The sequence below is a fragment of the Leguminivora glycinivorella genome, chromosome 11 (assembly GCF_023078275.1).
Source record: "Leguminivora glycinivorella isolate SPB_JAAS2020 chromosome 11, LegGlyc_1.1, whole genome shotgun sequence".
In the NCBI taxonomy this organism is placed as follows: Eukaryota; Metazoa; Arthropoda; class Insecta; order Lepidoptera; family Tortricidae; genus Leguminivora; species Leguminivora glycinivorella.
This window is the reverse complement of record NC_062981.1, coordinates 1050047-1063383: the sequence shown is the minus strand read 5'-3', so window position 1 is coordinate 1063383 and position 13337 is coordinate 1050047. Positions and strand designations below refer to the sequence as shown.

Sequence of the window (13337 nt, the reverse complement as noted above, 5' to 3'; positions counted from 1 at the left end):
ACTAACTCAACTTTCAGACAAAAAAAACTAAATCTAAATAGGTCCATCCGTTCGGGAGCTACGATGCCACAGACAGCTTTCGGGAGTGTTCTTAGCCATGTTTCATGAAAATCGGTCCACTAGGTCGCGGTCGGGGGTTTTTCAAAATTTTAATTTTGTGGTTAGGTTATATCATTTATCGCGCGACCATGTTTGCCTACCTGCACGGGAAGCATGGTCGCGCGATAGACGATAAAATAGCAGGCCGTCCCTATCGCACTATTTGTAAGTGCGATAGGGACGGGCTGATATTTTATCGTCTATCGCGCGACCATGCTTCCCGTGCTGAAATAGACCCCTAAATTTTACTTACGTAGGTATAGAGACAAAGAGTTGTTCATGTTTTTACGACCGTCACAGGATTAACACAAAATAAAAAATTTCTAGAGCCCCACGGTTGAAAGAACCGAATAGTTATAATAAGAGCTTTGTAACACGCACAATGGCCCTCTCTCTATGAGGCTAAGTGTAGAAATAGGAGCCCATAACCACAGTATTTTTTACGATTTTTTACGAAAACGAACAGATGGCTGAGACAACAGAGCAAAGTCACTGATGTGATAAAACGCGTAGCAACATTGAAGTGGGAATGGGCTGGCCATATAGCACGTAAAAACGACTCCTGGAATAAAAGACTACTTGAATGGCGACCATGGGGAGAAGAACGCCGTCAAAAAAGACCGCAGATGCGCTGGGCGGACGATATCAAAAGGACAGCTGGGAAAAAGTGGCTCCAGATCGCTCAACACCGTGACGAGTGGCGCATGTTGAAGGAGGCCTACACCCGAAGGGTAGAATCAGGCTAAAGAGAGAGAGAACCACAGTATAAGGACGACTCACTAGTTACTCTCCGGCAGCGGCGACGCGAAAGGTACCTTCTGCGTTTGAAAGCGCGTGGTTGAACAAAATTACTATATTTGAATGTTGCTTGTCATCGTCCAATCCAAAGTTATTGTTATCATCCAAAGTGGTGTGTGTGATGTTGTTATTTAATACTATTAACTATAAGTATTAGTATTATAATACCACATTATATCAGTCAGAAAACACAAAAAATACTTATACTTGGATTAATCTATAAAAATATCTGGGCGACCGAGCTTCGCTCGGTTCTATTTTAATAAATCACGTCTTTAGATAAACAAAAAGTCAAATACAAAAACAAAAAAAAAAGACAAAAAACAATTTATCTGCGTATATTCATAGATTAATTAAATAAACAAAGATTGGTAACTCAGTACATCGTGTAGCGACCTACTTAACGCGAGTTATCGTCGCTGGTACCTCTTAGTTTTCGAGTTATTTACAGATGGCGCTGTTTTCAATGTTGAAAAGTGCCACCTAGTGAGATAATAATTAATTACATTGCCGAGTAACCACATCTGAATATGTTTCAATATTTTGAGCCGGCGGCACCTCGTTTTTTGGCTTAGGGGTTAGAGTATCTGACTTGCATTTTTGAGATCTCAGGTTCGAGACCCAGCTCCGGTTTTTTTTTTAATGTGTTTAAAAAGAATTATGTTGTTGTTTTTCGCTTTTTTTATTTTTCTAGTTGAATATTAGAAAAATAAGTATGATGTGAAGTTGAATCATACAAAAGTAAGTATGAATTGTTCGCGCCTACTTGTTGTGTGTTTATAAAACCCATAGGCCCATAGGGAGGTACTTATCTACCTACTCTACTCTCCAATCACTTATGTGACGTTGTCTCATTCCAAAGACCGATGTGCAAGTTTTATCGCCCTTTACTGTATTTATATAAATTTATCGGTACCCATAAGTATTAAAAATCTTTATTTAGGCACCTACAGCTATACAGTCAAGGAATTTGATTCCCTGCCCATTTAATAGAATCGTTGTTAGAAATACGTATATAGTATTTTATTTTATTCCATATATCTTTGGTTATACTTACCTAGTATTGAAATGTCAAATTACTTAGCACTGTTTTTGACATTTCAAATTAACTCGACCAAATTATGTAGGTTGCTTATAGGCGTATCGTCCGAAACTAAACTTAACACGTGTTTCTAATTTAGTAGCGTTGCTCATGTTTTATGCATCATCAAAGCAACGTCTTCATCTAGCTAGATCTTATGGTTTTTTGTGTTTCCTCGGAAGAAATCATTTATATTGGTCCCTAGTATCACTGTACAAAGTGGCTTGCTTTTTGCATAAAGTGCAGCTTTTTTGACCACAATTTCGCCGTAAGCCTTATATCTCTTTTCGTTTTTGTTTCACTATTGATAGCTAGCCAAGGCGCGTAAAACTAAATCCAGTGATAATTTTGTCTGTGACAAGAAGTGAGAGGAATAGTTCCCGTCATAGTTATCATTGTTATCAACAAACAATATTTCTTTAATCTTCACAAAACATTAAACTATTTGTTATAAGGGCCCGCGCAGACGGGCGACAAAGTCACTCGACGACTTTTTTGTCTCTGTCGTAACTCCTTGCGACAATTTCAAAGGTGCGCACACGGGAACGACAGCGATGCAACCACAGACTACTATGAAGATACTACGGACGCAACTTTTTCTTTTTTCATGAAATTAAGAGCCTATCCAAAAAACATTTTTGGTACTTCAGAATAAGTGTTTAAAAGTTTTGATGAACTCGTTAGAATTTTACAACCTGGCATCGTTTTCCTCAATATTGTAGGACTATTCTTTTAAATTCTTGTCATATAAAGTCGGTCTTACCTCTACTTCTGAAGAATTGAAATTAAACGACAGGTATCAATGTCGACTTCAACAATCGGCATTTAAAATTATATTTTTTTCGAATAATAACATACGTTCGCCCAGGCGGTTGAGTGATAACTGTCAAAATGACAACCGACCGGCGACTATTTTGTCACCGTGTGCGCACTTGCATTGAAACATATAGAGAATGAGACAGTTACGTCGCAGGCTTGTCGTCACTCGTCGAACCCGCAGACAAAAAGGTTGCGTTGCAACGTGTGCGCACTTTCATACTAGCCCATAGACCGATCTCCGCAGACAAAAAAGTTGAGTCGCCCGTCTGTGCGGGCCCTAACGCATACTTTGCAATTCGCAGGAGATACCAACGCCTGGACTGGCAACACCGACCGGGTTAAACGTCAAATTCAAGCTTCGTGCGTATATCATTTCAATAATGTGTTATAAATATTAAAAATGTAAAATATAAGGAATTACAGTGATGTATCGTATTTTAATTAAAATGAGAAAGTGTTATCATAAGTTTTCATGCAGCCTAAGAAGCCAAATATTGACGAAAAAACTACGCCAACCGTCAACGGAGTAGCGTTCAAGATTTAAAATTATAGTTAGCGTTTTTTACAGATGAGTATAGCTTACTTAATATTTAAGTGTAGTTTTTCAGATTATTTGTCTAGAACTAGTAACTGTCATAGGTTATTTTTGTGTTTTCTGTTTGTAAACATTTGAAGTACATAATAGTATTTTAACTTCCATATTTACATTTTCTTTGTTAAACCAACTCGAAATAATAAAACCTTACTCACTGCTATCCCGTGTAACTTGCAACAAAGTGAATTACAAAGTTTGTTATATGAAATCTTGTTAACAAAATCAAGGCTGTGGTTCCATATTCTTGTATCTTAATCACATTATATCCTGTTATAAGCCCTAATTAATATATTTTAACAATACATTTAGGCTTCAATATCTCACATGATGAATAATGTTACAGAACAAACTACCAAGGTTACAACACACCGGGATGTGATGGTGGCTAGAATGAAACAAACACAAGCCTCAAAAATCAGCAATCAGCCAACCAAGATGTCAAGTATGAAGACCTGCAAGGACAACGGGATGACCTCTAGGCAGTCATTGATCGGTTCCAGCAATGCCAAGAGATATATGAGCAGGCATTACAAAGCATCCGGGACCTCGAGCAGCAACTGCAGGAGTCGGATTCAAAATGGTATTGCAAGTATTGCTCCGGGAACTCTGCTCCGGCTGAAAACAATTTAAGTATATTTGCTGAATATAATATATTTGATTTAGATGTGGTTCATGACAGTGCATCATGCTCCCCAATGAAAGACCCTGTAGATTTAAAACAGTCTGTGCACATAGAGGGCGGCAGTGATCCCAGAGTGACGTTGAAAGGGTCAAATAAAATTAAAAAATATCTAAAGCTAAGCAAATTCAAAATACATCAAAATGTAACAGCTGCCTTAAGCGATGAGCTTCTAAACTGTCAATACCAACTTGACCTGACAGCACAGGAGTTGAACCATCGCTCTGATGAATTTCACAAATTAGAATTGAAACTAAAAGACCTGAATAATAGGTATGAACTGACAAGTAAAGCATTACACGAGTACATCTTTTGTGAATAACGTTCTAGATCCATCGAGCGTGTACCCTGTGTGCATGGACTCGCCTGCGCCCGCTTGTTCGAGCCGCGCCCGAGCCGGCTTAGCCCCGCTCCCACAAGCCCGCGCCCGTGCGCCGTCGCGCCGGCTCCGTCGCCGTCGAGCCTTCTGCAGCTGGCGCTGTCGCGGCTGGCCGCCGAGCCTCCTGCAGCTGGCGCTGTCGCGGCTGACCGCCGAGCCTTCTGCAGCTGGCGCTGTCGTGGCTGATCGCCGAGCCTGAGCCTCGGCCGCCGGCCCCCGCCGCCGCTCCGCCCGCGGCGGCATTATATATATTTTTTCTTTAGTTGAGACATCAAGAGTCTTTTAAAACTCTAAAGTTATTTTAGTTATTTTTTATTTGTATCAGTTCGTTTTTTTTTTCTTCATCATGTATATTTTTTTATTTTTTTAGATATACCTTGACACTTAGAGACTCTATACAGTATCTCTAACATCTCTTATTAAGCATAGTAGCTTTGTACTTTGTATAATTTATTGAAATTAATTTCCATAGAGCAGTCTGTTAATATTTTCTTTATGAATACTTTTGCATGTGTATTTTGAAAAAAAGTGGCTGAGGCGTAGGGTTAAAGCCGGCGTAGCTTTATTTGACGTTCATATCATTGTAATATGCCTACTTGGAAATAGTGCATTACGATACAAGTGCGTAAAAATCGACACGAGTTACGAATTTCCTTTTCGCACGTGTATCGTACGACGTTTTTCAGTACAGATGGCCCTCCGAAGTTTAGACCTGACATATACTCGTAATGAACCACTTCTCGCACTAGTGCGTAAAAAAAAACACCATCTGTACTGAAAATAAATATTTCAATGCATTTCAACACTTAGCATGATAATTAAGAAACTTTTCAAAGAATTTAATTAATAAAATTGACTTATAAATATATTGTTTTATTCCACATTCATATATTTAAAAAAATCGATGATGAAATGATGAATGTTGATCATAAATTAGCCGCAAATCGTACAACTTCTGTCTTATTCTGATAATAGTGCCATCTGACTCTGTCGTGCTGATATATGTAGCTGTTTGTGGTAAAACATTTTTATAGTAATAAAAATAAAATAATCTGAAAGTAATACTTCCGTCTTAGTGCGTTTTCACATTATACGATCCGATATCGGATGCAGGACCGATATCCCATATATTTAAGCCGCCATTTTTGATTTTCGCCTTTGAAATCCTTCCTGACATCCGCACTTAGGGTTGTAATATTTTACGTAGCATATTTTGCCTATTCTGGGATGTACGTCCAAGATAATTTAGAATAATCGTTAAAACTTGTGCAAAAAAAAAAAAACAAATACTAATGATAATGAATGTGCATATTGAGAGTCAAGAGTATTGTACGCCAAATTCTGGCAGATTGTGATGTTACAAAATACTAACCGTATCATCAATTCATCATTTATAAAGTCGCCGTCAATAGAATTTGTGAACAATGTAAACAAACCTTGTACGTTGTCAAAATGTCTTTAATTTTCATTCTAACTCATCAGATACTGGCTAAATCCAACCTTTGAAATAATAAAATTGTGCTAAAATATTGATATTTTGTATAATGGTTTGTTTACATTGTTGGCAATTTCTATTGACAGCGATTTTAACTACTCACATTCGAACAATAAATAAATTGAATTTAAAACTTATCTTCAATATGCCAACTTTGTTTAGCATGCAGTGTTGTGCATCTTGCATACGCGCCATCTACCGGATTATAATGTTTGCTATTAGTCATCAAACGTACAAAACACTTCCCATGAATTGAATCTGATTCAAGTACCCGATTGGTAAAAAATGACTTAATTGTTTTTGTTAATTTCGGTGTTATATAGTGATAATGTTGTACGATCATGTTCCAAATTTTGAAATAATACGACTTAGGTCATTTAAATGAAATTATTTCGTGAATTGAACAATACCATTTGTCGCGAAAGAGTATAGTAATGCCATCTATTGTTTTACGAGTCAAACATATAAAACGATGTACTGAGTTACACGTCGGTATTTATTTAGTTTAGTCTATGGTCCATTATCTGAATATTCGGTAAATATTCGGTATTCGGCATATTCGGCAAGTTTTTCAATGTTCGTATTCGGCCGAATAGTTCGGTTATATTGCCGAATATTTACCGAATAAACAAAGTAAATAAATAGCGTAAGTTATTTCATTTTTCATCGGATAATGACATTCTATTTCAGCATTCTAAGGGAACACGAAAGGGAGATAAAATGCGATAAAATATAAGTACCTACAATAATTATGTAAAAAAGTAAAAATAACGTAGCTTAAGAAACAAAACCCAAAATTTTCTTGTGCACTAAATTATAGGAACATTAAGAGCCTTAGTACCCATTACCAATCATTGAAAAGTTTTAAACTCTAAGCCAGGATTTAAAATATGGCTGAACCGAATATTCGGCCGAATGTTCGGTTCGGTAACAACTTAACCGAATCTTCGGCCGAATATTCGTATTCGGCCCATCTCTAATTATAATATATATGGAACTTATGTTAAAAGTGAAAACAGGGAAAAATTCGATCATTTGAAATTACCTTAAAAGAAATAAATAAACTTACTGCTTCAATATATCTGCTGATTGAGCAAGCTATCAGTATCAAAACCAAGTCCATGTTGAGCACCAACTGACTGTTCACCGCTAGCACAGCTGTGGACACTCCGAAGGCATAGACAGCGTTCTTGTATTTGTCTTTCCAGTGGAGCTCCGGAAACTGTCTAGTTTGGAAGGCGGTGTAGATTGTGTGGATGCCGAGCTCGAGGAACTGGCTGGAGAGTAGGTAAGCCGTGTAGCGGGCTGGAAAAATGTTTTATATATCAAAACTTCAGAAGACATATTTTACATAATAGTAAACATCAAAATGACTTAAAATCTACCTTTAGTAGAACACATACGTACTTACATACATTTGACGACCGGACTGGCTTAGTTGGTAGTAACCCTGCCTGCTAAGCCGCGGTCCTAGGTTCAAATCCCGGTATAAGGGCATTTATTTGTGTGACGAACACAAATTTGTTCCTGACTCATGGATGTTTTTTTAAGTATATAAGTATGTATTTATCTATATAAATATGTATATCGTCGCCTAGCACCCATAGTACAAGCTTTGCTTTGTTTGGGGCTAGGTTGATTTGCGTAACATGTCCCCCAATATTTATTTATATTTATATTTTATTTATACATAAATTCACAGTATTCAGTCTTTCCAAAGCGGGTAGGCAGAGGTTAAAGTACTAAAGTTTCAGTGCCAATCTTTGCAATTAACAGGTTGAAAGAAACAAAATTGTGATAATACTGTGACGGGTTGCTAGGCCCACATCACAATTGAACCCAAATCCCAGAGTTGACTTCTACAACACTCAGTACATAATGTAAGTTTGTCTTAACTAGCAATAAACTAAAATAATACTCACCCAACAAGACCACATATTTCATAATTGTAGCAATGTCCATGTTTAAAGAATCTGTAACAAGAGAAACTTTTAATTTACAAACAATAATCAAATACTTTTCTGACAAGTTTCGCGCCTCTTGGCTTCCCACAAAATACTGAGGCAGTGAGAACTACAACCCTGAACAATGGAGTCCTGTTTAAAATAAACTAAACAATACCTTCCTTGTTTGAAAACAGAAGTAAAATACATTATTTATACATTCAATTTCAAACAATGAACCTTGTCACATTCAAAACACAGTTGAAAGTTTAAAGATCCATATATGGCCGACAGTTCAAAATAATAGGCACTATGACCTCTTTGTTAGCATATTTCACACTGTTGTAGGCTTGTGTAGTACATGTACTAATAATACAAGAGACAGGATTCCCTGCAATGTACTAGACTGAACTACTTCCAAACATTTTCCACTTTTAAATTTATTCTAAGCCTAGTGGCATCGATTGCAGACGTTGCTGCTAATCAGAAGTTAAAATACTTCCAAATGATTCTGCTCTCTACTCCCTCTAGTACATTTTGTACACTCACACATGCGCAACAGAATGGGAGCGAAGAGCCGAGAAGTGACAATGAGAGCAAAGCGATCCATGTGATCTGATCTCAACCGAACTAGAACCAACTGACTCAGACCGAGAGCGCTCGAAAACGGCCAATCACCTCTCGGCTAGTATGCGCAAGCGTTACTGTACGCCATATGCACAATTTGTCTCTCGCTCTCTCGGTGTACTAATTAGGGATGTTACGAATATTTGCATTCGCATTCGCATATGCGAATGATTCGCATTCTTTTAAACATTTGCATTGACATTCGCATTCGCTTCAAACGATGCGAATGTTTTGCGAATGCGAATGTGTGCAAGTCGCAGCTTGTTCCTCGCCCGCGCCGGCCGCTCCAATTGCTACTTGTCGACTGTCGACTCGCGCATGCGCAGATAGGTCAAATTCGTACGGCGTGAAGTTCGTACTCGGCATTTTGACCAATAGTAAGCATTTCAAATTTTTTACCTAGCGGGTTGTTGGTGATTGCTTGGTTTTTATTTTGGTTTTTTATGAAATTCAGCGATATTCGCATTCGCATTCTGAATATTCGCATTCGCATTCGCGAATGTGACACATGCGACATTCGTAACATCCCTAGTACTAATGTACTAAATGTCCTAAAAGAATGAACTAGTACACTTCGGAGATCGTACTAGTTGGGAGCTCTTTTCAGTGAACGAGCAGGCACAAGTCTACATTGTTGTTATGTTAGGGTTATGTTACAAAACTTTGAGATAAGTGGAGTGAGTTATGAGAACAAGCTGTGATAACAATTTCTGCTTTTAACTTCTAAGAATTTAATCACAGACACTTTTAACTAGAATTTGATATCATAAAAATATAATTCACCTATAAGATAAGATAGTGGTGTAGCTTTTTTATGTATTTTTTAGTATTAACTCAATTTTTGACGACCGGTCTGTCGCAGTCGGTAGTGACCCTGCCTGTCCCGGGTTCGAATCCCGGTAAGGGCATTTATTTGTGTGATGAGCACAGATATTTGTTCCTGAGTCATGGATGTTTTCTATGTATATAAGTATTTATATATTATATATATCGTTGTCTGAGTACCCACAACACAAGCCTTCTTGAGCTTACCGTGGGCCTCAGTCAATCTGTGTAAGAATGTCCTATAATATTTATTTATTATTATTTATTTTGTAGTTATTACGGTAAAATAATAAAATATGTATGTTTCAACGTGCACAAGGAACATTCTGTATCTATTATTTCCGTAGAAATATACAAAGTAGTGATAGTAGAGATTTTAACTATAAAACTCCCGTGAGACTTACATATTTAAAAAAAATTAAAAATAAAAATAATAATATTTAAAAATTGGACCGAAGCATGTCGAACGCTATATCGACTTAATACGTGAGTAACCCGCTTAAAATATTTTTTAAAAAGTAGAGATTACTTTGTAACGATCAAAACTTACGATGTCCGGCAGTGATACCGCCTAGAAATAAAACCTGGATGCCTAGGATATGTTCTAATTCCATCTTGTGACAACTTTTTCATTGGAATAATATCGAAAATATAAGAACTAATAAAAACAGCAATTCAAGTAAATTATATTGATAAACAACACCGAACACACAACAAAATAACACACACACAAAATATTTTTTAAAAAGTAGAGATTACTTTGTAACGAGCAAAACTTACGATGTCCGGCAGTGATACCGCCTAGAAATAAAACCTGGATGCCTAGGATATGTTCTAATTCCATCTTGTGACAGCTTTTTCATTGGAATAAGATCGAAAATGTAAGAACTAATAAAAACAGCAATTCAAGTAAATTATATTGATAAACAACACCGAACACACAACACCCTGCAAAAAATTTTGAAAGTGCAGTGCAGGTGACAGGTGACAGTGTCATGGCAGTGTTGCATGCACTATTACTATTTCAGGGCAAATTTGAATCGATTCCGTAAATCGATTAAAATATTTTAAAAATTAGAGGAAATGTTATTCAAGACACAGAGAAAAGCGTCGGCTTAATAAACTCAACTTATTTTTGTATAATCTGTGGTAAATTCAACATTGACGCACAGAATTATAATTAAACCAGAATGAGTAGTTAGGCCAAAAAGTGTGTCCACATGAGAGGTTAAAGTTGGGGCTGGTGTCCCTCTCGCACTTATTACCACTATCAAAATCATTTGAATGACGTCATCACTGTCATAATTTGGGGATACCAGTCAATATTCAAAGTTACTACCAAATCTACTAATGCCCAATTAAAGGTTTTTAATAATTGCGCAATTTTTTGGTTTTATGGCTTCATAATAATGACTTACCAATTCGTTACAAGGTATTAATACCCTTGCCTCGATATAATACGAAAATAATTTAAGAAGTTTATAAACTTAGTTATCATACAGGTAAAAATACTACTACTATAGTAATTTTTTAACACTGGTCACACGTGCGAGAGGGACACCAGCCCCAACTTTGACCCTCTCATGTGGACACACTTTTGCTAGTCTGTCAAGAACGCCTTTATGCGCCGGTGATAAGGTTCAATTTAGTATGGCAAAAAAAGTGTGAGCTCAGTCCCTATTGTAAGTCGATGGTCGATGCATTGACGTTGACTTGACATTTGACTGCACTGAGTTTGTGAGTTCCACTGTGGACACTGTTTCAAAGAGTATTGTAATATAAATGAAACACTGTTTCCACTTTGTGGCTAAGATTTTATTTTAAAGCAAAGTTACCTTTTTAATCTCAGAGCCGCATTTTATAAGCTTACACTGCTGTGGTAAATTTAACACAATGGTAGTGTGCAAATTCTTTCAAGAAGGATATTGCCGCTACGGTCAAAACTGCCGATTTGAGCATGTTTATGGTTCAAAATACAGCTACCATGGTACGTATCGTTTTACACTATATTACTACTGTATTTCCGTACATTTACACAGTTCGTCGAAAAGTCTAACAGTGTAACCACATTTTTGTAGTATTTAACTAACTCTTAAGCTATAAGGTAACACCGGGATAGATTTGTATCTACTTATAATTTATTCTTATCGAAACTTTTTCTGTTTTTAGTTTTCAATCACCTTCCATTTTATATTGTATTGATTATCAGATATGAATTTCCTTGTCATTTGAAAAAAAAACTTTCATCCTCAGCAAATGCACCAACCAATCAGAATCAACCAAAACAAGCACCCGGTGGGGTTACCGACGAGCAGCTGGTCCAACAAGTTCAGAATGACGTCCAATCAGCATTAAAAGGAGGACAGTGGCTACTCTCCTGCTATGCTCCGTTCAAGAAGCCGAACTTTCCGGGGTTGGCGGACCTGTCTGCAGACGAAGCCAGGCTGTTCATCTATGAGGCTAAAGCTAACAATACTGTGGACCAGGCTGTAAGTAATGTAAACATATAGTTTTACCCTCTTGTTCACAAATATTTACTAAAGTTGACAAGCTTGCAAGCAAATTGTTTGTTCTTCATTACCATAGTCAAAAGGAATAAGTGATTATTAGTTGCTTTATTACATTCAGTAAACATTCATGGATAATTTTTATTTTTAATATAAAACCTAGTTGTTTTATCATTCAAACAATTAGGCCCACTTGCACCAAACATTTAACTCAGGGTTAGTGGGGTGTCATCTCTCTAATTCCATATAAAATGGTGGGTTAACCCTCCATTTTCCTTGGTGCAAGTGGCCCTTACAGAGTTAAGCATTTAAGATAATCTGACTTTTCAATTTCTGCAGGTGGCATATATGAACAACTTAAGCAAAGAAGCGAGAAGCAAATATGAGCAACTACTCACCACTCCACCGCACATACTACGCAGCCTCTACAACGGTGAAACCATATCACCTCCGTTCGCAACCGCCCAAACACCTCAAAGTGTCTTTGGTCAAGCTAACAATGCATCATCAGTGTTCCGAAGTGCTGTACAAGATACAGCAAAATCTGTATTTTCTCAAGCTACTCAGAATGTCTTTGGGTCACCACAAGCTCAAACTCAGAGCATTTTTGGAGGGCCTGCACAAAGTCAAAGTCCATTCGGTGGTCAAACACAAAGTCAAAGTCCGTTTGGTGCTCAAACACAAAATCGAAGTCCATTTGGTGCTCAACCACAGAGTCAGAGCCCTTTTGGAGCACAGAATGCCTTTGGCAGTCCAAATACAGCCCAGTCCATCTTTGCACAAGCGAACAATTCCGTAGACCCTGCAAAATCTGTGTTTGCTCAAGCTAATACTCCCTCAGACCCAAATTCCCTATTCGCTCAAGCTGCCACCACCCAGAGTCCGTTCGGATCTGCCCCCGCCTCAACATTTAAAAGCCCGTTCGAACAGCCATCTCCTTTCGCTCAAAGTTCGAGTACTTTTCAATCTAATGCTCCTACGAGCATATTTGGGCAAGCAAATGTGTTTCAACAGACCCCTGTAGATGATCCTGCGGTGTATAGTAACATAAATGATGTGACTCCTGAAGATTTAGAGATGTTTAAGGCGGATAGTTTTAAATTAGGTTTCATCCCGGAGATACCTCCACCACATTCTTTATGTGTTTGAGTTAAAAAATATGTTTTAATAATTATTAAATTATAAATGTTAAAGCCCCCTACGCAAAAAATAATGAACATAATATGCTAGTCCTACTAGTCAAATCAGCTTTTTAAGAACTGTCAAAACGATTTTCTAATATGGAATTACCGTGGGAATTACTATGAAATACTGAGGTGACGTCACGGTCAATTCATTTACTTTATATCTTCTTCTTTGACTTATTAAATAGAAATTATGTTTAAACATAACTACAGTCCATATTTTTTCCCTAATTATGTGGTGCTTTATTTCGTGCACTGCTTAAAATATTTTAAGTATAGGAAACTAGCCTATTATGGAAAAGAAAT

At 37.2% G+C, this 13337-nt stretch overlaps 2 protein-coding genes across 3 annotated transcripts in view; one reads left to right on the top strand and one right to left on the bottom strand.

The window, feature by feature from the left end:
* The window catches only part of LOC125230996 (stimulator of interferon genes protein-like), a 29716-nt gene extending 19423 nt beyond the window's left edge, over positions 1-10293 (bottom strand). The window contains exons 1-3 of one of the 2 annotated variants that reach the window (XM_048136320.1): positions 10121-10293; positions 7868-7918; positions 7015-7250 (exon numbers count right to left, since the gene is read on the bottom strand). In XM_048136320.1, the coding sequence (XP_047992277.1) occupies positions 7015-7250; positions 7868-7918; positions 10121-10184 (351 nt within the window). In that variant the 5' untranslated portion in view covers positions 10185-10293. Of the gene's footprint in view, positions 1-7014; positions 7251-7867; positions 7919-9890; positions 10045-10120 lie in introns of those variants that run through there. The other variant, XM_048136319.1, reaches the window with a different exon arrangement.
* Positions 10294-11108: 815 nt separating this feature from the next.
* Positions 11109-13202, top strand: LOC125231163 (nucleoporin NUP42-like). Its single transcript, XM_048136524.1, has 3 exons — positions 11109-11327; positions 11594-11829; positions 12187-13202. The coding sequence occupies exons 1-3, from the start codon at positions 11234-11236 to the stop codon at positions 12994-12996; spliced, it is 1140 nt and encodes a 379-aa protein (XP_047992481.1). The 5' UTR covers positions 11109-11233; the 3' UTR covers positions 12997-13202.
* The last annotated feature ends 135 nt before the right edge of the window (positions 13203-13337 follow it).